At 37.4% G+C, this 24,222-nt stretch overlaps 6 protein-coding genes and 1 long non-coding RNA gene across 12 annotated transcripts in view; 4 read left to right on the top strand and 3 right to left on the bottom strand.

Moving 5' to 3' along the window:
- LOC117791946 (afadin) overlaps positions 1 to 7,046 on the bottom strand; it is a 55,240-nt gene extending 48,194 nt beyond the window's left edge. For all 6 annotated transcript variants that reach the window (XM_034631884.1, XM_034631885.1, XM_034631886.1 and 3 more), the window contains exon 1: positions 6,560 to 7,046. The gene's annotated coding sequence lies outside the window, so the exon portion shown is untranslated. The remainder of the gene's footprint in view (positions 1 to 6,559) is intronic.
- Positions 7,047 to 7,541: 495 nt separating this feature from the next.
- Positions 7,542 to 10,251, top strand: LOC117791949 (RAB6A-GEF complex partner protein 2). The gene is made up of 5 exons (XM_034631891.1): positions 7,542 to 7,687; positions 7,745 to 7,959; positions 8,664 to 8,935; positions 8,992 to 9,372; positions 9,967 to 10,251. Exons 1-5 carry the CDS (start codon positions 7,542 to 7,544, stop codon positions 10,249 to 10,251), a joined length of 1,299 nt encoding a protein of 432 aa, XP_034487782.1.
- A 532-nt stretch (positions 10,252 to 10,783) lies between these two features.
- Positions 10,784 to 11,801, top strand: LOC117791950 (vacuolar protein sorting-associated protein 37B). The gene has a single exon (XM_034631893.1). The coding sequence runs from the start codon at positions 10,852 to 10,854 to the stop codon at positions 11,626 to 11,628; it is 777 nt and encodes a 258-aa protein (XP_034487784.1). The 5' UTR covers positions 10,784 to 10,851; the 3' UTR covers positions 11,629 to 11,801.
- A 289-nt stretch (positions 11,802 to 12,090) lies between these two features.
- Positions 12,091 to 17,480, bottom strand: LOC117791948 (katanin p60 ATPase-containing subunit A-like 1). Its single transcript, XM_034631890.1, has 7 exons — positions 17,290 to 17,480; positions 16,104 to 16,262; positions 15,980 to 16,042; positions 14,745 to 15,378; positions 14,554 to 14,675; positions 12,772 to 13,331; positions 12,091 to 12,707 (listed from the first exon to the last, which is right to left on the bottom strand). Exons 1-7 carry the CDS (start codon positions 17,299 to 17,301, stop codon positions 12,509 to 12,511), a joined length of 1,749 nt encoding a protein of 582 aa, XP_034487781.1. The 5' UTR covers positions 17,302 to 17,480; the 3' UTR covers positions 12,091 to 12,508.
- LOC117791951 lies at positions 13,594 to 14,718 on the top strand. The gene is made up of 2 exons (XR_004618120.1): positions 13,594 to 13,679; positions 14,460 to 14,718. It is a non-coding gene; the product is annotated as an uncharacterized LOC117791951 (long non-coding RNA).
- Positions 17,481 to 18,150: 670 nt separating the features above from the next.
- Positions 18,151 to 22,151, top strand: LOC117790612 (MMS19 nucleotide excision repair protein homolog). Its single transcript, XM_034630107.1, has 6 exons — positions 18,151 to 18,340; positions 18,421 to 18,804; positions 19,477 to 19,826; positions 19,885 to 21,339; positions 21,403 to 21,825; positions 21,885 to 22,151. Exons 1-6 carry the CDS (start codon positions 18,256 to 18,258, stop codon positions 22,077 to 22,079), a joined length of 2,892 nt encoding a protein of 963 aa, XP_034485998.1. The 5' UTR covers positions 18,151 to 18,255; the 3' UTR covers positions 22,080 to 22,151.
- LOC117790614 (MORN repeat-containing protein 4 homolog) lies at positions 22,146 to 23,917 on the bottom strand. The gene is made up of 3 exons (XM_034630108.1): positions 23,823 to 23,917; positions 23,455 to 23,755; positions 22,146 to 22,449 (listed from the first exon to the last, which is right to left on the bottom strand). Exons 1-3 carry the CDS (start codon positions 23,848 to 23,850, stop codon positions 22,182 to 22,184), a joined length of 597 nt encoding a protein of 198 aa, XP_034485999.1. The 5' UTR covers positions 23,851 to 23,917; the 3' UTR covers positions 22,146 to 22,181.
- Positions 23,918 to 24,222: the final 305 nt, after the last annotated feature.

Here is a 24,222-nt window from a genome sequence, read left to right as displayed (position 1 = left end):
ATAAATACGTATATTTATACACCTCAAGAAAAGAATTATTTCCGATTTTTAAATAATTTTTAAAATAATTCAATCATAAATATATAGTGTCAATTATTCAAATTAATAAAAAATTATTTGCTTAGATTTTGTATCAATAATTATAATGTAAATCAAATATTATGTGGCTTTTAAACCTCAATTATTTTAATGAATATTCAACGACATTTCTTTACTATTTTTTTTTATTTTTAGTCTTTATAGTGTTTGTTACATGAACAAATTGGTCTAGTCAGAAAATTATTAAGTTTTTTTCTTAAATATTTCTGTAATTGATTCTAAAATAATATATTTTTTAATATACCTATAGTTTATATGGTTACTTAAATATTTTTTATGATGCCTTAAGGCGATTCTAAATCAACTATTTTTGGGAACACAGAAAAAACAAAATCTAGTATAGATCTGATATGAGCAATTTTTTGTGATTTAAAATCATATTATGATTATGAACGGTGAGTATTATGAGTAGTTAATTGGTGTTTAAAGTGACACGATAAAGTTATGATAAATAGGAGCAACTTCAGCAGATACCTATGCATGTTGAGAGCTCATGGGGTTGGATTGTTGTAGTTGTAGTTGAAGTAGTTGCTTAATGTTGGCCCAGTAACTCTCAACTGTTAACTTGCTGGTATTTGGTGTTTATGTTAGGGGTGGAAATATAGCGACAACACAACACACGCACACGCATTCCCATCGAAAAGTCGAGGAGGGCTGAGCCCAGGTACAATACACAGGCCAGGCCAGGCCAAAATCAAGATCATCATCACCATCATCATTGTAGTGGCAAAGGCAGGTAGCTGTAGCTAGATAGAGTTCAGAAAAAGGATCGTTAAGAGAGCGGGACATTGAGGGAGAGTGAGAGTGATAGACAGACATATAGAGTGAGATAGAGACAGCCAGAGAGGAACATACATATAAGGTGAGCAGGGTTCGGTGCACTGGCGCAGAACGTGGTTGGAAAAACCGTTTTTCAGTTTTATGAATTATACCAATTGACAATTTCAGGGCAACATTCCAGCAGAAGCAGCAGCAGCAGGAGTAGGAAAAAAAAGTACAGTCATTCAAGACGCTGAAGCAGAACCAAACAACGCTGCCCCTGTTGCATCTACATACCTCCTGGGCCATTGTTGCAACCTTTTGTCGCACTTTTCTGTCCATCAATATTAATGCCGCTTGTCAATCAGCAGACACTCGACTCGAGGCTGAATATAGGCAAATGTATCGTTTTTCTTTTTCATTGGATTATTGTGGGCATTGTGAGTTTTTCGAGTGCTTGACTTGCTCATCCCCGAATCCCTCCTTTCTGACCCGGCCAATAGAGACAACATCCATTTGATGATGCTGTGAGCTGACATCTGATGGAGAGAGTTCTAAATGAAAGCATTTATGAGCTGCTTTTGATTTTAATGTTGAGCGATGAGCTTTAAAAATGTAAGTATTTTGACCCATCAAAAACTGCACTCAATAAAAATATAAATAACAAATTCATTTATTTAGTTATTACATATATTTGTTATTTTTCTTGTTCAAATATAGTTGCAAATGGTTTTTAAATAAAGTTAAAGTTAAGTTAGGGAATTCATTGGGTTTAACTGTTTTTTAAAAATTTAAAAAGACCAAACATGTAAATTTAAAATTTGGCAAAACAAAATTATGATAATAGCTTTTGGGTTTTAAAACAAATTAGCAACTATATAAACAAAAGTTTCAAATATTTTTATTGAAGGTATGTACATTATTTATTTTGTCAAAACAATTGTCAAACTGTTTAATTTATGTGAAAACGGTGTATAATTATTATTCGAAAAAGTGTTTTGAAGAATTCGCATTCGTCGCATTCTCTGGGGCAGGCAAATTCAAAAATATGTATGCCACAAATTTCAGTTCGTCAAGACGACTCTTTTTTTCTCAAGTGGAGCTCCCCAGTTCAGACATAATAACAAAGCAGAAAAATTTCGCAATGCTTTAAGTAAAGTTGTTGGTAATGTGAGACGTGTGTATGTGTGTGTGTTGAGTGTGTGGAATGTGCGGGAAGAGACTTGGCAACTGAAGACTACGGGTAGCCACTGGGAACAATTTCATGAATTGCATGCTGGGCTGGGCAGTTCCTTAGTTGCATAGCTGCATGAGGGCGTTGAGACTCTTCTGCGTCATCCTCTTCTTCTTCCACTTGTGGCAAGAGGCTCAAGTCACAGTTGGTCTACAACTTTCTCACACAAAATGTACATTAAGTAGATTTATGAAAATGCATAAAACCGCACACACAACACAAAATGCAAATAAAGTAGAACAATATACACGTATGTAAGTATGTGTCTGTATGTATGTATGCATGTATGTATTGTCGTCAATTCGAATGGGGACTCGACAATAGCTCACACTGCGGGCAAACAAAACTCATGGGCAAACATTCAGCTCAAAATCACGGTCAGGCGGTAGAAAGAAAAACAAGTTTAGCTGTTGGCGCATTCGATTTGCGAAACGGGTTTATACCCAACGTTGAGAGGCGGCCAGCTTGACTGGGCGTGGCACTGACCGCACTAAATCAATGCAAATGTCTAATCCATTTGCCTCTCCCTCCTCATTTCTTTTTCATCTTTTTTTTTCGTATTACTTTGCTTTTCGCTTGACGGCAAACTTTTCATTTGGTTTCTAGCGCATTTTCAAATTTCAGTTTTTAATCCAAATTGTCAACACTCGCTGCCGCGCATAACGATTCAAATCCGGAATCCGGAAGCTGTTGAAATTGTATTCTATCTGACAACGTCCGGTTTTTAACACAATGTTTACTGGACAGCTTAGATTTTAAAATAGAATTTGAACTTTAGATATATAATTATGGTAAAACTGTTTGTAATACTTGGCTTTACTATTTAAGTGCATCCTGAGCGGAATACACTGTTGGATCCTTTCTTTGCTTGATTTAACAAAATATTTATTTTATTTAATGGTTCACTTTGGATCATGTGAAAATTTGTGGGTATGATCAAGATATCTATTAGAAAAATTTACAAATCAAATTTGAAATAAATTATAAAATAATTCATATAAGATAGGTTAGAATTTTAAAGTTAACATAGAGTTAATTTTATTATATCTATGATACATGTTGTTATAGACCAAAATTTAACAATAATTTATTCAAATTTAAATGTAAACTGAAATGAAACAAAATAAATAACGGACCCGATAATTTTGTATCTAAATTAGACTTAAATATTTATTGAAAAATTTACGTTCACATCTAAAGTTTCCATTTTATATAAATAACTTCCTCTAAACTGTTTCCATTTCCTCTTCTCGTATATCATTAAATTCCACTCGTTTTCAATGATTTTTTTCATGGTTGTTATTGTAAAATTTATGAATGTGATTTCGATCTCGAATTCGATTTGTTTATAGAACTGAAAAGACGAGAGCAGCTGCAGTCCCCAATAAAAAGCTCCGATTTCCAGCTAAAGCATAATAAACTAATATAATTTGTGCAAAAGCAAAAAAAAAAAATATTTAAAAAAAAAACCTTCAAACGATACAGATACCAAATATGAATGTGAATAGGAGTATGAATATCATTCCTACGTCCAGCGGCAAAGGCGAAACAAGTCGACGAAAGCAAAAGTAAACAAAGTCAAACATAAAGGCAAAAGGAGAACGAACAACTCTCGGCGTAAATAAGCCAAAAATAAACATTCACTGCGACTCAGATTCAGATGCAGACTCCAATTACGAGTTGCAAAATATGCAGACAAAAAAAAAACACAACTGACAAACACATAAAAAAAAAAAGATTGCGCGAATACGCGAGGATGGCCCAAAAGGTGGGGGGTGTTGTGGAGCTCGACCAAAAACCAAAATGCTTCGCTGCACAACAAGACCAAGAAATTAGTATATAAAATAAATTTTTAAAAAAATATTTAAAAATATATATATTTAGGCTAGTTAAAATCTCAGAAAACTAAGTAAAAGCGGGTCAATTAATTGTTATAACACAATAAAAATATCATATAATTTATTTTATTATCAACTGAGCTTAAATATTTTTAGAAATATAAATAATATATTTGTATTATTTTGCAAACAATTAGTTGACTGAATGTAAGTCATATTATTATTTTAAACGTATTTTTAAAAGTATTCTAACAACAAATAGAAGATTTACAAATTTAAATAAAAAACTAACTATTGTTTCTATGTTAGGAGGTAATAATCTTTAGATATGGCAAGTTCTCTTAAAGTCTTTACACTGTAAAGTTTACAGAATACAATACTCATACATAGCCATTTACATTTTTCAAATCCAAAAATTAATTTTTTTTAACCCAATTTAGATTAATAAATTTATATATTTTATGTTAATTATATTTGTGTGTTTAATTATAATCTTTTAAGGCTAAATCCCAATCATCTCGAATTTGGTAAGATTTTTTTGTGAGAATTTCAAACTAGATTGATTTTTTGTACAGATTGCTTTTATATCGTATCATCCATTAGATTTATTTGTATGAGTTTCGAGTTCTTGCTCCACCCTAATGTACAGTGAACACTTAACAATTAGAAAGTGCCGCCCTCATTATATTTCACTGCTAAGTAGTATTTTTTGTATTGTTTATCAATGAGCAAATATTGATATGAACCTATGCTGTGTCGTAATTAGATTAGCTGGCACCTGTAACTACACACACACACACACACACACACGTACACACAACATTTGTGCTAGTTTTGTATCTTTTCTGTCTCTTTCTTGCTTGGGCGTATTTGGGATCATTCGGCCTACATTTCATTTCGTCTTCTACGTCTGCACTTGTTTTGGATTTGTGTTTTACTTTTGCTTTTGACTTTATTTTACATTTATTTAACTTTTTGTATTTATTTTGCGCACCGTTTTATGTTTTGTTTACCTTTTTTGGGACACGTTTTCTTATCAGCTGCACTTAATGCAATTGCTGTTGGTTTGTTGTTCCTGCTTATGTTTATAGGCCAATACATATTTAGTTTATCTGTTACTCTTTGTGCCCGTTTTATTTTGTGATAAGGTAAAAATGTGGTACGATTCTAAGATTACAGAAAAATGAGCACAAACTCAAGATATGAAAATATGTTGCCATATTTCGAGCTTTCAATTACTACAGTTGTTTTTAAATGTTCAAGTATCGCAGAAAATGCAAAAGCTAAGCCCATTTCAAGCCAAAGCTTTGCCAAATTAAAATTTCAGTGACTCATGCAGCGAACCAAAAAGTACAAAGTTCATTTTGCAATGGAAAAAAAGAAACAACCAACTAAAAAAAAAAGGAAACAGCAAAGCAAACAAAACGCAAGGCGCCAAAATGGAGCTGCAAATTAGCGTACAAAACAAAAAAACAAAAACAACAGCAAAACAAAGTCAGCTTATAGAAACCGCAAAAAAAAAAATTAAAGCTGGCTGCATAAGAAGTTATCGGTGTATGTGTGTTTGTGAATTTTAAATACATACACAAGTGTTTAGCTGTTGTTGTTCTTGTTGCTGCAACGGCGACGACGGTGGGCAAGACAACATAACATAACATAGGCAGTACAATGACCGAAAGTAGCTAAATGCGTAAACAAATGCGCCAAATGCTGAAAAGTAGCCTATCCACGACGACACCCGCTGCGTGCAAAACGTAGTAGAATTAAATAAGTAGTATGTAAAAGCTACTCTACTACTAAGTAAGTGTGCACTTACAAACCTGTTGTCAAAGAGAATAGCAACAGCGCAACACAAAAAAAACAACAACTGCAACAGCAACTAGCGCGCTGTCGACGTTGTTAAGCTGCACTACAAATTCCAATCTTCCAGTCGTCGTCGCGCCGGCGCTCGGCTCCAATAGAGTGAGTCTGAAAATACTCGCGAGCGGCGGCTGCGCTCAACAACAGCAACAACAACAAAAACAGGTATAACTGTTTGTGCTTGTATGCGTGAGGGTGTGCGTGTGAGTTAGTGGAGACTTTTGAAAGCTGGAGCCTCAGCAACATCTTCACGAAACGGCAGAGCAAAATGTACGATGCGATAACCGTACGAAGGTGAACAGCAAAAAGTAAAGCAGAAAAACACAAAAACAGAAGACAGTGAAAACAACAACAACAATGAATGTCGACGCACCCTTTTCTTATTGTGTTGTTGTTCTTGTGTAGATTTTGAAGCGCAAAACCACATCCGAATCAACGTAGCGTCTTTTTACCTATGCAGATGGAAGCAATAACAACAACTACGTATGTATGTATGTATGTGTGTGTGTGTGTAAGCGAGGGAGCGTTAAAAGAAGTTCAAAGTATATAGCGGGTGGCGTCCGACATTCTCCACAACTAGAAAAATCAAACGAAGCAAAATATGAAGGCAAAATGCCGATGACGTTGGAATGCAACGCTACTGTTGTTGTTGTTGCTAAGCCGGACATAGCAATTGTTGCATTTTTGTTGTTTTTTTCAAAGGGTAGTCCAACAAACGCATAATTTGCAGTAATTAAGCTGAATTGAAAACAATTTATGGATTACTCACCTTTTGGCACGTTTCGCCGCCTAATTTAAATCCAAAATAAACACGTTTATAATCCCAGCATAAAGAAACACTAACAATTTTCACTAGTAGCACAATTGAAAAACAAATTCGCTGCCACGCTTAATTAAATTAACGCAGCAATTAAACATTTGTTAACTTCGTTGTTGTTGTTATAGCTGCACATTTTGACGCACAGATCGCGCAGATCAAAAAAGAATGCAAATCCAAACAGAAAAAAACTTTATGGCGAGCAACAAATTGATTGAGCACTTGTTTTGCACTATAATATATTTGAAATATATGCACAACACTTTTACACTTGTTGCGTTGTTGATGTTGCAATTTATTTTCTTGGAAATTCAACGAATTTTGTAAAACGAACAAAGCGCGAACCACGCGCGTTACACGTTTGAAAGCGACGACGACTGAATTGGAACTCAAAACGGATAGCGAAACGAAAAGCGATGCAAGCGAGACAATCAAAACACAAAGCGAAACGAAAGTTTATCGATAGCTCGTAGCATTCTGTTAATAGCAGTGTACTGCTATTGTGACTGTTATGTTAAATATCAGTTGCCAACTTAGCTACTTTATAGCTAGCTCTGGCTATTTTCAGAGTTCGATTGCTAAACAATTTTAAAATTGCTATCAACCGGAAATATGGCCCTTTTCAAAATATATATTTAGTTATGTTTTGCCATTAGTATTCCTTCTAGTGTGATAGTTGTTTCTCGGACGTTCCTAGCACTGCTTACACTGTATCATAATATAAATATAAAAATGATCAAAATTAAACAAACTAACAAAAATTCTACAAATATTTTTTTAATTCTGAATCAAAATGGGAAAAATAACCTTTTTATTTCAAAATAAGATATTTTTTGAAAAGTCTGGCAAGGTTAAAATAAAGGGCAACTTTTTCTGCGAGGTGGCAACATCTCTCAATAACTTAAAAAAACATATTAATATAAAATGCTATTAAATGATTGAAATAAAAGCAAAATTGGTGCGTGCAGACTCGGCAATATATGCGACGGGCGAATGCGTTGAGTGCTTAATTGAATTCACGCATAAAGTGTTTGCAGAGGAGCATTTGAAGCCCACTGATCGAAATGCCAACAATGCAAAGTAAACAATACGCAAATTTAGTTATAAATGATATTAATAAATATATATATTTTGTAGCCTGGAGAATCTGGCCTGGGCCTCGGTGCAGCTGCATTGTTATCGGAAGACCAACTTTAGCACGCCTTCGACCGACAAAACGACGGAGCTGACAGAACTCATTGGACGCACAGCTCTCGATGCGGTGACCCAAGCACCTGGCGAGGTGATTGTGACCACCAAACCGAAGATTCTATTTTGCGATCTAAAGCTGAAGCCCGGAGAGACCAAAATGTGTGAGTACCGCAAATTGAAATCGACCGTAGATTACGAATTAGGGTTAACAATTTTCATATATTTTTGTGTTATACAAATCGATGCACCCTAATGTACATACAGTGGCTCCCAGCTTATTTGACCCACTACTCTTACATATTACAAATTTGAAATTAACTTATGTTTTAACTGGAATGAGATACGAAAGAAATTTAAACGCACAATTGTTAAACGTTCAAGCTGAAGCTAAATAAGATAATTTTCATTTTTATATATTAAAAATATCCTAAATAAGCAATAAAAAATAAAATATTTCAAAATGTAGTGTGTCAAATAAGCTGTAAGCGACTAAATACACTTTCATACACACACACAGTTAGTTAAGAAATTGTTTTGTCAAAAGTTTTACACAATTTCTTTGAAAAAAGAAATATTTTTTTAAGGATATTTACTTAAATACTTATTTTACTACTCATTCCTATGGTTCTTGGAACAAATTTAAAAAAGAATTCCAATTTTAAAAATAAAATATCAAACATATGAATCTTTATTTTACCCAAACATTTTCTTGAAAAATTGTAGTTGATGTTGTTCTTGAAGACATTAATCTTGCATAAGTTGTTAATCATTTTGTTGAAGGAATTTAGAAAATGTATTATTGTAGCAGTTTTGAAATAATTAATTTCCTATATCCAGTTTTACTAATAAATTTAGACCCTTTCAGATTTCTTCAATGAGATGGTGCCTCGGGATGGACCGCCAACGTATCGGGGTCATGACATTCGATACTTTTACAAAATCACCATTGCGACACAGCGGGTCAAGTCAAAGGTGCAGATGCTGACTGTGCCCATTCGAGTGCTGCCCATTCCAATGATAGCACGGCCGGATGAGTTGCCCGTCACGGTGGAAACCAACGAGGAGCTGGCGCCAACAAATCCGTTTCTGGAGAAGCGGGAAATCAGCGAACTGGAAATATCCTGGCATCATCTAAAGGCGTGTCCTCTTTCATTTTCACTCGTGTCACACAGGCTAACAGATGCTCTTTACAGAATGTAACCGCACGGCGTGCTCCAAAGTTCTATAGAATTTCGAATAAGCGGGGATTCGTGGCACGTTTCTGTCTCTTTAAGCCCGCCTATAAGCTGGGCGAAGACATTGTGGGCAGCTTGGACTTTGGCAACTGTCAAGTGCGTTGCGTTCAATTCTCCGTGAAGTTGCAACAACAGGAGCTTCCCATACGTCCCCAGCCTGAGCAGACCCAAGTCCCAGCCGGCGATGATGTCTCCTCGCTCAACTCCTTTGATATGGCAAGCATTGCTAGTGGAATTGCTGTGGACAATATGCATAAATCGGAAACATCTGGCAGTGCACGCAACAAGGATGAACCCGCACCGACCGGCAAGCTGAGCACCATTTCAACCTCACATCAGGTTTGTTTTCCATCTGAATTTATATATTCAAACCTTATTGAGATATCTTACGTAAATTTCGAAAATATTTGTAAAGATTACATGAACAAAAACAAAAACATAAGAATATTCAAAATATATAAATTTAAAAAAATTAGCTTTGATTTTTCAGACTCATTTTTCAATACATCAGACTGATTTTTCAATACATCAGAAAATGAATCTTAATAAATGTTAGACAATATGTGGGGTTTTTTTTGATTCGTTTTTTTTAAATATTTAAAAAATTATTCAATATAATTCAATTATTAATATATTAGAAAATGTATCTTGATAAATTTTAGACATTTGGTGTTTTTGATGAATCGTTTTTTAAAATATTTCAGAAATCTAATCAAATTGACAGGAAATATGACAAAAATCAAGCAAAATGTAATTGAATTTTTTTTTTCATTTTCTTACATTTTTCTATTTCTTTTCTTATTTTCAATTACATTGAGCTTGACATTGATTTTAACATTTTGATTTGCTAATTGAAACTTTCTTAGTTTTGTGATTTTAAAGTGTTCCCCAATTTTGATATTCCTATATATATTTGTATTACATATTTTTTAGGTCTGTTATGCCACCTTGCAGACGCAGGTTGTTGTGCCCATTCCGTTGCATGTGACGCCCACATTCCGGACGGATCTTGTGGATGTCAAGTGGCGTTTGCATTTCGAGTTTGTCACCAGCATCATGATGGATTTTGGGACTCCGAATCCTGTTTCCGGGGAATTGAAAGCACCCGCCGAACTGCCTGTGGAGACAATGGTGTGGAACTTGCCGGTGACCATCTATGCGGCCAATCCATTGCAGATTTATGCGCCAAATCAAACGTATAATCTCTTGATTAAGTAATATCAATAAATATTGTTTGTACATAAATTGAATATGTTTTAATATTGAACATAAATCATATCAAAATATGTAAGTAGTTAAAATATGCTGTTTTAATTTTAATTAAAGAAGTAGATACCGAAGGTTGGCCACGCGTCCCAAAAGGAATTTTTAAAATTGTTGCACAATATTTTTTTGATATTTTTATTAGAATTAAGCTTGTAACTTCTCTCTCTGAGAGATGACGAACTTAAAACTTTTATTAAAATTTTCACTCTTATTTGATATAATTTCGAATTTTAAATTTACATCAAATTGCATTTTGTTATTTGCGCTGCCTAAAATTTAAATTTAACTCGGCGCGGCATCTATTGCTATCGATATTTAATTCAGCAACAATCGTGTTTATTTTCTAAAAACTTTTCGATGACACAGCCCAGTTCTTATCGATATTTTATTCAGCAACAATTGTTGTGATATTTCTTTTAAAATATTACCAAGTTGATTTGAATTTTTCGAATTTACAATAAATAGATAAATGATTTTAAATTAAAGGTATCCAAATTGTTAACTACAGGTATTTTTTAAGCAACGATAACTATCGGTATTAACAGTGCATTGATGTGTATGTTAATGTCACTGTTAAGAAAGTGTTATCGGGTGTTCGGGAAGAAAAAAACAAAAAGAGCAACCGAATACGAGACGAAAAACAAAACGAAAATAAATATAAAAAATTGTGATAGCATCATGTACCAAGAATATCTCAATCAATTGCAATCATCACTGTTTCCCATGAGCTCTGAGCAGCTCAAGGAACTGCTCAACAATGACGACAAACTGGACGACAAAGTCGACGAAGTTTTGGAGTCGCTGAAAACACAAAAGGTGCGCGTATTTGAGGAGAATCGCAACAGAGCCGAAAAGAACATTGAAAAAGAGCCACAAATCATCGAATTGCGCAGCAAATTGGCCGAATTAACCGAGGAAGGACGAAATAGTTGTGCTGCCGTCCAAGATTTGCTGACACAGATCCAGGCCAAGTCCGGCGGAGCTAACCAGGAGACGGCATTGGCACTGCTGCAAACGAATGCGTCGGAGAGCGAGGAGAAGACCGAGGAGTGCGTGAAAAAGTTTACAGACAACGAGATCAATGTGGACACATTTCTTGACGAGTTTCTCAGCAGTCGCCGCACAATGCATCTCCGCAAATTGAAGGCCGAGAAAATGCAGGAACTGATACGTAAACAATCCTCTGCTGCGTCACAGCGTCACAGCAATATTCCAGCCTATGGGAATCTGCCTGGAACGGGGGGCAGTGGCTTCTATCAGTCTGGAAATGTACCCTATCCGATGATGGGTCCAATGATGCCAATGCCACCGCCATCGCGACCCTATTGAGTACCCTATTTGTATTAGTAGAGTATAGAGATGCTGCCATAGCGATCGTCACGTCAAGTATGACTCATCAAGTGCTTTGTTTATATTGCTTTTTTTAAGAGAGAGAATTTAATATCACCTTGGCAAGAAAAAAACAAAAACAAATAAATTGCAAACGTTATTTGAGTTAAAAACTTTGTGTGTTTATTTGTTTAAAATGTTCAATATTGCATTTTTAAGTACATAGGCGGTTTCACAATTCTTTCTTTCGCAAGATAAAAAATATACACTATGCTATATATATTATAATTAATCAAAATTAATATTACATTAATTAGACAGTGTGTGAAATGGAAAAAAAAAATAGAAACAGAAATTATAAATATTTATTAAAAGGGAGGACTAATGTTAAATGAAGCCAAAGGCTAAGCGGCATGTTTAGTTTAGGCTTAGATTAGAATGAGTTTATCATTAATAAGGATTGAATTGGAAGGATTGTGCATGTGTTGTTTATTGTGATTGCTTTTTTAGTTCAATTTCAGATTGCAGATGAAAACAAAGTTTGTTGCTTAGCATTCAAATTCCTCTTTTTGTTTTTTTAGTTTCCTCTTTAAGAACTGTTAGTCTTTTGAATTCCAACGCTTCGTGTATATATCAAATCGTCGTGCATATATCATATATATACATATTGATATCCATATGCAAAATGTTTTATATAAAATAGTATGTTTAACTTTCTATTTTTCCGGCCGGTTAACACTTTAAAAGCTTGTTAAAACTGTATGTGTGTTTGTTGCTTTCATCTTGTAGTTCTTCAAAAATACATGTGTATACATAAATATATGTCTAAAATGGATGATGGGATATGGAATTGGAATTGGGATTGGGGTGTGTAGCGCCATCATGACGAACCGAATTCCCTCATCCATTTCTCATATTTATCCAAGTCCGCCCGGGACACGCTCTTATTGCAGCGACTGATGGCTTCGTTGAAGTCCTTCTCGGACACGGGCAGATCCACCTCCTCGGTGGCCAGCTGTCGAATCTGTTCCGGTGTCAATCCGGCTATCTTGCGTCGCATGGACATCATGCTGGCCTCCCTAATGATACAAATTATAGATTATTCACACTTTCTAGCAACTTTTGAGTGGATTGTTGACTCACCTGCAAACATTGGTAATGTCTGCGCCAGAGTAGCCCTCCAGCTGATTGGCCACATAGTTCAGATCGACGCTATCGTCGACCTTCACCTCGCGTAAATTGATCTTGAGCAACGCCTCACGTCCCTCGCCCGTCGGCAGTGGTATGTAGATACGTTTCTCCAATCGTCGGCGCAGTGCTTCGTCTATGTCCCAGGGGAAATTGGTGGCCGCCAGCACCATGACAACCTTTGCCTGCTCCTCCCCGCCGCCCACGCCATCCATTTGCACCAGCAGCTCCGATTTAACTCGACGCGATGCCTCATGCTCCGATTCGGAGCCGCGTCGCGAGCATAACGAATCAATCTCATCAATGAAAATCGTGCTGGGCGCATAGAAACGTGCCATTTCGAAAAGTAATCGCACCATTTTCTCCGATTCACCACGATACTTGGACGTGAGCGTTGCGGAGCTAACATTGAAGAAAGTGGTGCCGCATTCGGTGGCCACCGCCTTGGCCAGCATTGTCTTGCCCGTGCCGGGCGGACCAACCATCAAGACACCCTTCCAGGGGCGTCGAATACCCTGCAGAATTACACAAAATGATATTAGTGCAAGCAATTAATTAACATAAACAGAGCACAGTGGGTAGAATCAAAGCATTTGCCACACAAATTTTAACTTAAGTTTAAACAAACAAAAGCCAACATGATATAGACTTAAAAATTAGATATAATGCGGGTATTGAGCAGGTAACTTTGATCACCAATCATGATACCTGATAACTATTTTTCACATTTAACAGTTCATTTTTAACAATCAAAAATGTAAAATTTTGGTAACGGCATCACAATAAATGTATAGTACAAATAGTGGGATACCCGATACTGATTTTTTATTACGAACGATGAAAGGAATCATGTCTTTTAACAGGTACTGATTACTGATTCGTCACAAGTAAGAAAGCTATTACTGATTGAAAAACCTGCTGAATGCCCCCACGGGGTTTTTTAAGTATTTTAAATTTGCGTTAGTTAATAAAAAGTTATATAAAAAAATAAACGAAATAATGAAAGTAAAATAATAATCACAAATGAAACGTTAATAATAATTAATTCGTTAATTTGGATTTAAATACAGTGACTCTCCTAATTTTTATCGGAAATGTAATAGTCTAATTTTTTTCTATTAAAAGATTGGAAATTAAACTTCAACTACGTCTTTTTTAGTTGGTAAGTTATAATTCTAATTAGTTAGTTAGCTAGGTAGTTACTTTGTTGAATTCTCAAGAAGTTTTGAAATCTGCTCGCAAAATAGAATCGAAGTTCAAGAACATTTTAAATACATTGCAAAAATATTCAGGAGTGTTTCATGTGAACCAACCGAAATCCAATTTAAAATTTACGAGTTTCTAATTGTTTTTAGTTTGATTTTGAATTTATGGAACACTCCGGATTTACTGGTACTATAATAGTTTCTAGATAATTGGAATTTGTCAATAATATTTCAGCTGTACTCAAATTAACTTTTGATGCAAATCTGTTTAAAATGCCCTAACTTATTACCAGTTAAAATATTATAGCGCCAACTACTAAAGTTTCAAAAATAATTCAAAATTAATTTGTCGATTTGGAAACAATGGTTCTCCTGTAAAATTTAGTATTTGCATTTACGATAAGTTTTTGCAGAATTGTTGATAATGTCTTTTGTCAGGCGACAGGTTAACGTGACCACCGTGCAACGATAAGAAACTATGTCGACTGATGATTCAGCCAGTTGGGGGGTAATAATGATGATGATGACGCACCTTGAAGTAGTCGGGCATCAACATGGGCAGCACGACGGCCTCCTCCAGCAACCGCTTGGCATCGTGCAGATCGGCAATGTCACTCCAACGCACCTTTGGATTCTTTTGCAGTATATCACGTTCTAAGCATGAGATTAAATACTAGATTATTCGAGATACCAGTGAGATTAAAAGTGGTTTCCGTTACACACCTAGTATATCCACTAGCTCCGCTTCGATGTGATTGTTTGGCTGAAATTTGCGCTCCTCCTCGGTTGCCTGCTGCTCCCCCGCTCCCTCGCCATCGGCTGTGGTGCCATTGCTGCCCGTTGCCGTCGCTTCATCATCTTTGCCATCGTTATTATTGTTATTAATATTACTGTATGTGACGTTACTGTTTGAGGTGGACAATTTGCGTCCTCCCACTCGACCATTAGCCCCGCCACGTGCACTGTTCGATGTGGAGGCCGAGTTGCGGTTACTACGCGTCGTGGCAGGACCATTACGTCCAGTGCTCTGTGGGATTGTGCTCGGTCGGCTGCTGCTGGATTGCGGGGCGGCTGTTGTACGGCGGCTATTTGATGTTGTGGCACGTCTACCCACTGTTTGTATGGACGGCGGCGGTTTGGGTGGTCCCCAGACATCTGGATCTTTGGGTGGTGGTGTCCATATATCGGGATCTGGTTTAAACCAGGCAGCGGGATCTTTGTTCACATTGCTCTCTTCGCTGAGCTGCGATCGCAGCTTGTGGGCAAATTTCGTGTTCTGCAAATCCAATGAAATGTCCTGCAGTGTGCGTTGTATGGCCTTGATTTTAGCATGCTCCTGATTTATTTGCTGATTTATCTGCAAAAGAAATACATTTAATTATTTAACTTCAGTTACGATTACAAGATTTTACAGCAGCTAGGTTTTTAAATTAACAAAAATTTAAGGAGAACATCACGGTATCAAACCGAATCGAATATCGGTTTAAGTTTGATTTTCGATTGCACAAAATCTTTATCGGTTTCGTAACGATTACTGGTTTTTGTATGTTTCGGTTTTACAAAAAAAAAGAAATATTTGGTAAAAATATAATAAAAACGTTAGAATATAAACAAAAAATCTCGCATTTCAAAAAGATCTGGTTTTTAAGATCAAATTCAAATTTTAATTCAAAATTGAACATGAATCGGTTAATAATCGCTTTAACAAATTTCGGGATTTCGGTATAATAAAAAATGTTGTTTTGGTTAGGGTCTCAGTAACGGTTATCAATTTCAATTGATATTATTATAGGAAGTACTTAAAGGAAAAATAAAATTTACATATAATTAACAAAAATAAAAGAAAAGTTAAGGTCAAAGAAGTAAATTATAGTTAGTTGTCTCAATATACGTTAATTGAAATACTGTAAGGTTAACAAGTTTAAAAATTTGGGGTTATTCACACAACTCCAATTTACCATATTCCATTTGCCCTTGCGCATGGGATCGACAGTGCTTTTTAGCAGGCGCGCCAACATACCCTGTAAATAAGTAAAGATAGATAGAATCTTATAATGGGATGGATGATGATGATTGTTTTACCTGCAATCCCTCGTAGTAAATGCAGGCCGAGTCGTAGTTTCCCGTCATCGCCATATCTCTTGCTAATTTGGCATTCTCGCATATTTCTTCAATTGTAGTTTTGGCCATTACGGTCATTCCTACGCAAGTGGTTGTCTTTTGCTTGCCACCTCGCAGTAACTGCTCGAAATCGGAACAGGTTGTTGTCATTGTAACCAAAAACGAAACAAAGATTAGTGCCAATTAAAGTCATAGGCATATTCTTCTTCTTCTACATCTTCTTGTCATTGTTGTTGCTGTTGTTGTGCGTAAGCTACTCTCTCGCCTTGGCGCTCTCTTTCTGCTCTGCCTTCGCTGTCTTTCCATTGTAGTTTCCTCTCACACAATAGAACGGAAGCAACGCAGCGGCTTTGTCACTCACACACACACACACACGCACACAATCAGACAATCGCACTCACACTTGCAGGTAAAAATGGAAAGTGAGTATCAACGGCGCGTAGTGCCAGTCTCAAAATAACCGAAAATAATAAAAGAAGATAGCAATGGCAACGACCGATGACAACTACAAAAGTACACTAGTACATACATACAAAAAGCAAGTGCGCTAATTATAAGCACAATTGTTCAGCCTGCCGCTGTCACCAAATTTAAAATTGAACGTGCAACTTGCGACGCGCTCCCATTTCCGAGTCTGTCTGTAGCCTCAAAATGAATCCGAATCCGATGCCGATTGGGAAAATTTAATAAAATTATTATGAACCTTGTGGATGACAAATAAGGCGCTTGACCTTGTTGAGTCGTCGTTGGGGCTTTTGAATAATTCTTTCAAGTCAACGACGTTGTATGCAAAAAATACAAAAAAAAAAAAGACCAACACACGCGCGCTCTTAAAACACACACACACATACATACACTTACACAAGAACAAGCTAAGAAAAAACAGAGCTCAAATTTCCGCGGCGTTTAAGTTTCGTCAGACACACACACACACAAATTGGACGATCACTGCTACCAGTTAAATGCATATAAAATGCAACTTTTTAATAGAATTTACTTTAATTACAGGCTTGTTATTCACATTGCATTTCCACTTGCATCTTTAACATTTTTTTTTCTTTACTTTTGTAAGCGCTACGTGGGGGCGTCAGCAGCGACGTCGACGTTAAAATTATCTATGTTTGTTTATGGCGGCCAATTTACTTACGGTTATGGACATTAGTACACTGGCTTTGTTACACTTCGTTACAAACTCAAACTTGATTAGAAACTTTATTTGTTTTAATTTTAAACTGATGCGCTAGCTAATACAAAACGGGTGCTGCGACTTCTGCGGCGATTGTTGTTGCTTAATACTAGAGTTGTATCGAATCGTTCGGACTTAGAGACAAAGCCTTGCCACCTGGCCCAAATGCGAAAGCAGATCGAAAGATTGCCACCCTGTTAAATTCACCAATCTGGCAGCAGGTACAATTTTGGGTCAATTGTCAAAATTGGTAATTAAATTTTTTTTAAAGATATATTTTTTTGACAATTTCTTTATTTTAAAACTCGAATTTTTTAAATTTTTGGAAAATTTTTGTTGGAATTTTCTGCCTTTTTTTTAGTTGATTTCATAATTAAATTTGTAACTTCTCTTCGCTTGGGATGAAAAGCCTTAAACCTATATTGAAATGTTTATCTTAAATTTATGTAATTTCAAACATTACATTTTCTAAATATTTTTAATTTATTGCAAAGTTATGCTATTTTGATATTTCCAATACCTTAATTTAAATTTAGCGACATGGCGCCACAGTTAGTTGGCTCTAGAGTTGTCAACTATAGTTATTGGTCGTAATGGCGGCCAAACACGATCAGATTTGATAAAAAAAATTTGTGAATAAAGCGATAATTTTCCATTGGGTTCTCAGACATAGAGAAATATCTTTGTAAGTCACTGTTTGACAAGCACACATGGAATTATCATTCAATTGAAAAGGTATGAAATATATACAAGCCTTGTTGTTTCGTGTATGTATGCCAAGTCAAATTTGACGTCCGTGAAGCATTTGAGCGTGTCTAGACCCCCTTAACAGATAACGAGGAAGAGCGGACTGTCGAACCCCATCGTTTATATTTTGGATTAAGTTATTTGTTAAATTTAGCGCTTACGCTAGCGACGGCGCCCAAAATGACAACGCCCACGCGTGAATTACTTGAGAAGGCTCTAAAAAGCGATGTTAAACTGCAAGCAGCGGCTAAACAAATTGCAAATGGTAAGCGATTCCCATGAAATTGACAAAGTCAGCTGTTTTCCATTTGCTGTATGGGGTTTCTTTTGTCTTTTAACTTGTAGACCTAAGCGGCCGCATCTATAACATTTCGGATCTGGCCGAACAGCTGGGCTTTGCTTTAACATCAAAGGACACTGAAGAACGCGTGGCGGGCACAAGTTTATTATCTGCAGTGCTGAATGCTCTGCCCACCGATCTCTTGAACTCAAAACAGTTGGAATTCCTGACCACATTCTACACTGATCGTCTACGCGATCATCACAATGTCATGCCCGCCATTATTGAGGGCATGAATGCCCTGGTGCGGATGAAGGATCTGCCAGCTGCAAATGTGACTCTTCTGCTTCAAGCGTTCTTCCAGTACACAACATGTCAGTCTCAGACGCGTGGCGATCGCACCAAGATCTTTAACATCTTAAAATATATTACGCTGCATTTCCAGCCAGGTGAGTTTGAATGTAGGGTATGTAAAAGGCAGAAGGAGGCGTAGAAGATCCTATAAAACATATATATGGAACATAATTCTTGGAAACTGCGATACACCAACATACACTTTTCAAAATGAATCATTAAACCGTAACCTTTAACCGGTATTAACCGATGAAAATTGGCTCAAACCAAAATAACCGATTGGTAACCGATTCATCATGAACGGTTAGTTTTATTTCAATGATGTACTAAATTCAATTATGTTGTTAAGTTGTTTTCCTTCCTTTTTAAACTTATTTTGATTTTAAATTTAAATATTGAACTTATTAAATAGTTCGTTTTGAAAATTAAGGAGTTTTAGTTTATATATTAACATTTCTACAACTTTTTATTTCGAAACCGAAAACTACAAAAACCGGTAACCGTTACGAAACCGATATATAAAAATTTTCCTAACCGGAAACCAAAAAAAAAAAAAACATAATTAAAACCCTAACTGAAACCAATATTCGATTCGGTTTAGTTCCAATCATCCTACTTAATCGTATCATAATTTGATTTGAAATTTATAGATGCAATTAATATACATATATTTAAATGGAGTAATGGGTACCTCATAGTCGTATACTCTTAAATATCGATTAATTTTCATTGATTAATTATATACTTATTGTTTCCGCAATATATAGAGCTTGTCAAAATGTCTGGCGACTTTTTGTATGGTCTGATTAACTCGATTGATGGCGAGCGTGATCCGCGCAATTTGGATATTATATTTAGTTTTATGCCGGAATTTATATCGCAGTATCCGCTGTTGCATTTAGCCGAGGAGATGTTTGAGATCTTTGCCTGCTACTTTCCCATCGATTTCAATCCCAGCAAACAGGATCCGGAGGCCATAACACGCGATGCTCTAGCTGAAAAGTTGACCAATTGTCTGGTGGCCAGCGAACAGTTTGCCGAGTGGACAGTGGCTCTGGCCGTGGAGAAGTTGGACAGTGAGCTCTTGGTGGCCAAGCTGGATTCCATAGAGTTACTGGCAAGTTGTGTTACCTCTTTTGGGGTTGCAACATCTATAATCCTTCATTTCTTAACAGCATCAAGCGGCGCTTAAGTTTTCACCGTCAGCACTGGAGCCGCATTTCGATCAAATCTGGCAGGCATTAAAAGCAGAAACATTTCCGGGCTCGGACAATGCCGATGTGCTTAGAAACGCACTGAAGGCACTGGCCGAACTGCTGAAAAGTGCCTCCAAGGTGCCAAGCATCAGTCACAATTACCAGAGCATTGTGCTGGGCGTGGTGCTCACACATTTAACCGATGTCCATCAACGGCTGTTCCATCCAGCTACAGCAATAGCATTGATGTGCGTCTCCGGCGATGCTTCCTTTGCCGGCGACAAGATACTCAACACCTTTCAGCTCAAGCTGCAGGAATCCGAGCTGAACTTGGACGCCGATGAGCAGCGCATACGATTCTATCACATCATCTCCCAGGTGTACAAGCTGGCGGCCTTGCGCGATTCATTGCTGCAACTGGACAAAGGCATTGTGGTGCCACTGCAGGACGATGTGATTGCCGCACTCCGACTGTGCGAGCGTGAGGATTTCGATGTTAAGAAACAAGATCTGGAACTGCAACGCTCCGCATTGTCAGTGCTCTCCGAGTGCGCACCTGTGCTGAGCGAGACACAACGGGCACTGGTCTACAAGGCGCTGGTTCAGCTGATAAGTCATCCGGATATTGATCTTAATTTCAAGCCACTCACTGTCAGTCTGGGGGCACTGCAGCCGGTGGAGTTGCAGGTCAACTTTATTGATATTTGCATGCGAAACTTTGAAATCTTCTCGGAGTTCATTAAGCGCAAGATTTATGCAAATCTTCTCCCACTTATGCCGCAAATGGCATTCACACAACGAATTCTCGAGCTGGTGATGAAGCAAGTGTTTAGTGCCACATCTGCAGAGCCAGTGCGTCTGCTTGCCTTGGAAGCACTGAACTCGCTGCTCAATCAGGAGGATCAACACTTCATAGTGGATCTGCAACAGCAATCAAACCTGCTGCACAAACTTATCGAGCTGGCACAGCAGACGTCACAGTTGCCAGAGGCATCGTTGGAGTTGATTGCCGCTGCTCTCAGTCGCATCATGCAACAGCTGCCACTCTCGGAGCAGAGTGCCATTGTCAGCGAGTATCTGCCGGGATTGCAGCTGCAGCTGGAGGCGCATCTGTATGTGGCCAAGGGTCTGTTGGGCTATTTGCATAAGGACATCTCAATGGATGATCACTTTGAACGTCTCCTTGACGATCTGACGAAATTATCTCTGAGTTCGGATAATGAGGAACTGCGTGGCATTGCACACCACTTGCTCTGTAGCCTGGTCAACAAAATGGACAACAACCAATCGAATCGCGACCAAGTTAAGCGCATTACAGATAAACTAAAGGCAATTCTTAAAGCCGGCGATAAGCGCGCTGTGGATTTAATGGCCTGGATAGCCAAGGGTCTAGTGGTTGCCGGCTTTGAGGAGGCAGCCGACATTGTTGGCGATGTGAGTAATAATCAGTTTTATTCCCTTTATAGCATTACATTACCATTATATTCTCACTCACAGCTGTCTGAACTGCTGGAGCATCCCACGCTCTGCACCGCCGCCGCCTTGGCCTTTGACATCGTTGCTGCGGAGTATCCGGAACTGGATTTACCCGTGGTCAAATACTTGTACAAGCAGAAATTCTTTCACACAATTATGAACAAACTGGGCTCCAAGCTGGGCAGCTACTGTGAGCATCATATGAAGGCATTTATTTATGTGTTGAAGGCCACGCCCCATTCGGTGATAAGGCTGAACATTAAGCAACTAGCACCGCTGCTCTTTAAAACGCTGGACGCGCACAAGGATGCACACTCGCTGTGCATTGTCCTGAAGATCTGTGAGAGTTTTGTGCAACAGCAGGATGCATATTTCCAAACGCATCTGGGACATCTGATACCCAGTTGCATTGAACTGGCCAAGCTGAAGACGGATCTGAACATGGTAAGCGATACCTGCTCTCAAAGTGGATCTCATGATTAATTAATTAATTTGAATTTTAGCAAGTGCGAATTGGAGCGCTGCAGCTGCTTTTTGATATTACCAAGTATCCGACATACGTTTTACTGCCCCATAAACAGGATGTAACGCTGGCTTTGGCGTCGACTCTGGACGATCCCAAGCGCCTTGTGAGGAATACCGCGGTGAAGACTAGCAATGCATGGTTCCTTGTGGGCGCACCTGGCGGGGAGGATTAACGAGCCGCCAATCAAATTGTTATTAACGTTAAATCATTTGATAAACTGACTAAAAAACGCACAAAAGTTAAACGAGTTTCTCTTTATTGTCAACTTGGCTTATTAATAGGTATTATCGCATTGGGAGCGCGCCATAAGAGCACACTTTTGGGCACGTTGAACCACCTCTGGACATCGACGTTTCCTCATGAAGCGGCAGTCCTGAAAGTAGCCTTCGTTGCGTGGAAAGCCGTGTGTAAAGTCCTGAAATGTGAGCAGTCCCAATCCCCAGATTTTGCCGCCACGAAACTCACCCTCATATTTCATGCCATCCGAGCGCCAGAAAATGCCGTTGCCATGGAACCAGCCTTGATGGAATTCCCCCTCGTATCTGAAATACATGTAAGAAACATGAATTCAGTTAAATGATGCCAGCAGAAGACACTCCAAGTAATCTTCGAAATTAATAAGCATTGATTTTAGCTTGCGAAATTCAGAATTGCTATTTTGTTATTACATTTTATGCAATATTTTTTATTATACTTGGTACTCGCAGTGTAACTTGGAATGGAGGCTTGGCAGACATCATAATATCAGATGCCAGACTGTATAAGCATCTGGATCTCAGAGACTATTAGAGGTTTGAGACTATATAAGTTTAGCTTACAGATAAAGTTTAATTCCTACAAAGTATTAAAAACGCTATAAGAGTTAGAGATATTAAATATTATTTTGAATACCCTTCGCGATAGTTTCACCACCCCCATAGTTTTTTAGAAGGATCACTTTCGAGATTAAACCTTTCCTTTTAAACTGCCGCAATATCGGATTAATATAACGATATTTATGCTAATTCTTTTATGTCTCGTTAAAGCCTCATTAACATTCCTAGACTCTTAAATATCTAATTTTATTTTTGAACTTTTGGGTTTTAATAAATAAGTATAATATTACTTTAATTTGGAATTCAAATCAATTTTAAATTTCTTTTGATCAATTGCATTTAGTTAACGTTAAATAAATAAAATAAATAAATAAGCAACTAAAAGATATTTTAGCTATAGATTTATCAAAAATAAATTTTAATTTAAAAATTTCGAAAAAACAAAATGCTTTCCAATTTAAAAAATTTCTATGATTTAAATCAAGCGGCTGAATGTATGCAGTAATTTTTAAACCATTAGAGTTTAGAATGTATAGATTCAATTAATACACCAAATATATGGCCGTTTGTTACAGATAAATTTAATTAAGGATATATAACAAATTTAACATTAATTTTTAAGAGTTAAAATAATTGTTAACTAGTTTTTAAACCCAAGACTATGGGCCTAAATAACGGGCATTATGTAGACGGATTTTCATTTTTACTTCTAGAATTTTTACTTCTACTTACTTGGCACCATCGGCAAACCAGAGGGAACCGAGACCCTGGCTAAGTCCCTCCTGGAATTGTCCATCGTAGCGGGTGCCGTCGGCAAACTGCAGATGGCCAATGCCATGCTTCTGACCACGCTGATTCCACTCGCCAATATAACGACTCGCATCCTCGTAGCGCCATCCGCCCACCTTGACGGCACCCGTACTGTACTGTCCCTGCTGGGGTCCCTGTCCATGTCCTTGTTGATGGTACTGATGATGCTGTTGCTGCTGCTGTTGATTCTCAATGCGTGCCGTGGTTACGCCCACGCTGCTCACTAGAATTGACATAAAATTGCAGCTCGATGAATGCACCAGACTCAGTTTTGTCATAGTTCCACTTACTGTCATCATCGTAGTCATCCATGGCCATTGCTTCGAAAAGGATTGGATACCTGCACACGACGCGGTTCAATCAGCTACTGAGCTTGCATCGCGCCAGAAACACAATGCACTTTCTGTGGCTTCCATGCGGCGGCCCTGGTCTAAATCTAATTAGCATATTGAGCCATTGCACAGTGGTGCAAGCCATGAGTTTTCACGGAAATAATAAAAGAGTTAAAACCAAGGCTGCAAACCACCAGCATTTTGGAAAAGATTCGATTCGGTGGTTCGAGCCTTAGAACAAGATTTAGGTTCGACTCGTGAACCGGTTTTTAAGTCCCTTGAACCTAACGTTTTGTTTTGAAACTTGGTTAAATTTCATAAACCCAATATTTATATAATTGTTTTAAATTTGAGTTGG

This window comes from Drosophila innubila (assembly GCF_004354385.1).
Source record: "Drosophila innubila isolate TH190305 chromosome 3R unlocalized genomic scaffold, UK_Dinn_1.0 2_E_3R, whole genome shotgun sequence".
NCBI lineage: Eukaryota > Metazoa > Arthropoda > Insecta > Diptera > Drosophilidae > Drosophila > Drosophila innubila.
This window is presented reverse-complemented; position numbering and strand designations above follow the sequence as displayed.

Bases quoted from the DNA above. Each gene is read 5' to 3' on its own strand.
- LOC117791949 (XM_034631891.1), top strand. From the start codon at position 7,542: ATGATTGAAATAAAAGCAAAATTGGTGCGTGCAGACTCGGCAATATAT. The intron at 7,960-8,663 runs GTGAGTACCGCA...AGACCCTTTCAG, and splicing joins GCCCGGAGAGACCAAAATGT to ATTTCTTCAATGAGATGGTG. The intron at 8,936-8,991 runs GCGTGTCCTCTT...TGCTCTTTACAG, and splicing joins TATCCTGGCATCATCTAAAG to AATGTAACCGCACGGCGTGC.
- LOC117791950 (XM_034631893.1), top strand. From the start codon at position 10,852: ATGTGTATGTTAATGTCACTGTTAAGAAAGTGTTATCGGGTGTTCGGG.
- LOC117791948 (XM_034631890.1), bottom strand. The intron at 16,043-16,103 runs GTAAAACAATCA...ACTTATTTACAG, and splicing joins TTTACTACGAGGGATTGCAG to GGTATGTTGGCGCGCCTGCT. The intron at 14,676-14,744 runs GTGTGTAACGGA...TCTCATGCTTAG, and splicing joins GGAGCTAGTGGATATACTAG to AACGTGATATACTGCAAAAG.
- LOC117790612 (XM_034630107.1), top strand. From the start codon at position 18,256: ATGACAACGCCCACGCGTGAATTACTTGAGAAGGCTCTAAAAAGCGAT. The intron at 18,341-18,420 runs GTAAGCGATTCC...TTTAACTTGTAG, and splicing joins GGCTAAACAAATTGCAAATG to ACCTAAGCGGCCGCATCTAT. The intron at 21,826-21,884 runs GTAAGCGATACC...TTTGAATTTTAG, and splicing joins TGAAGACGGATCTGAACATG to CAAGTGCGAATTGGAGCGCT.
- LOC117790614 (XM_034630108.1), bottom strand. From the start codon at position 23,850: ATGGCCATGGATGACTACGATGATGACA. The intron at 23,756-23,822 runs GTAAGTGGAACT...TGTCAATTCTAG, and splicing joins GGATGACTACGATGATGACA to TGAGCAGCGTGGGCGTAACC. The intron at 22,450-23,454 runs GTAAGTAGAAGT...CATGTATTTCAG, and splicing joins TGGTTTGCCGATGGTGCCAA to ATACGAGGGGGAATTCCATC.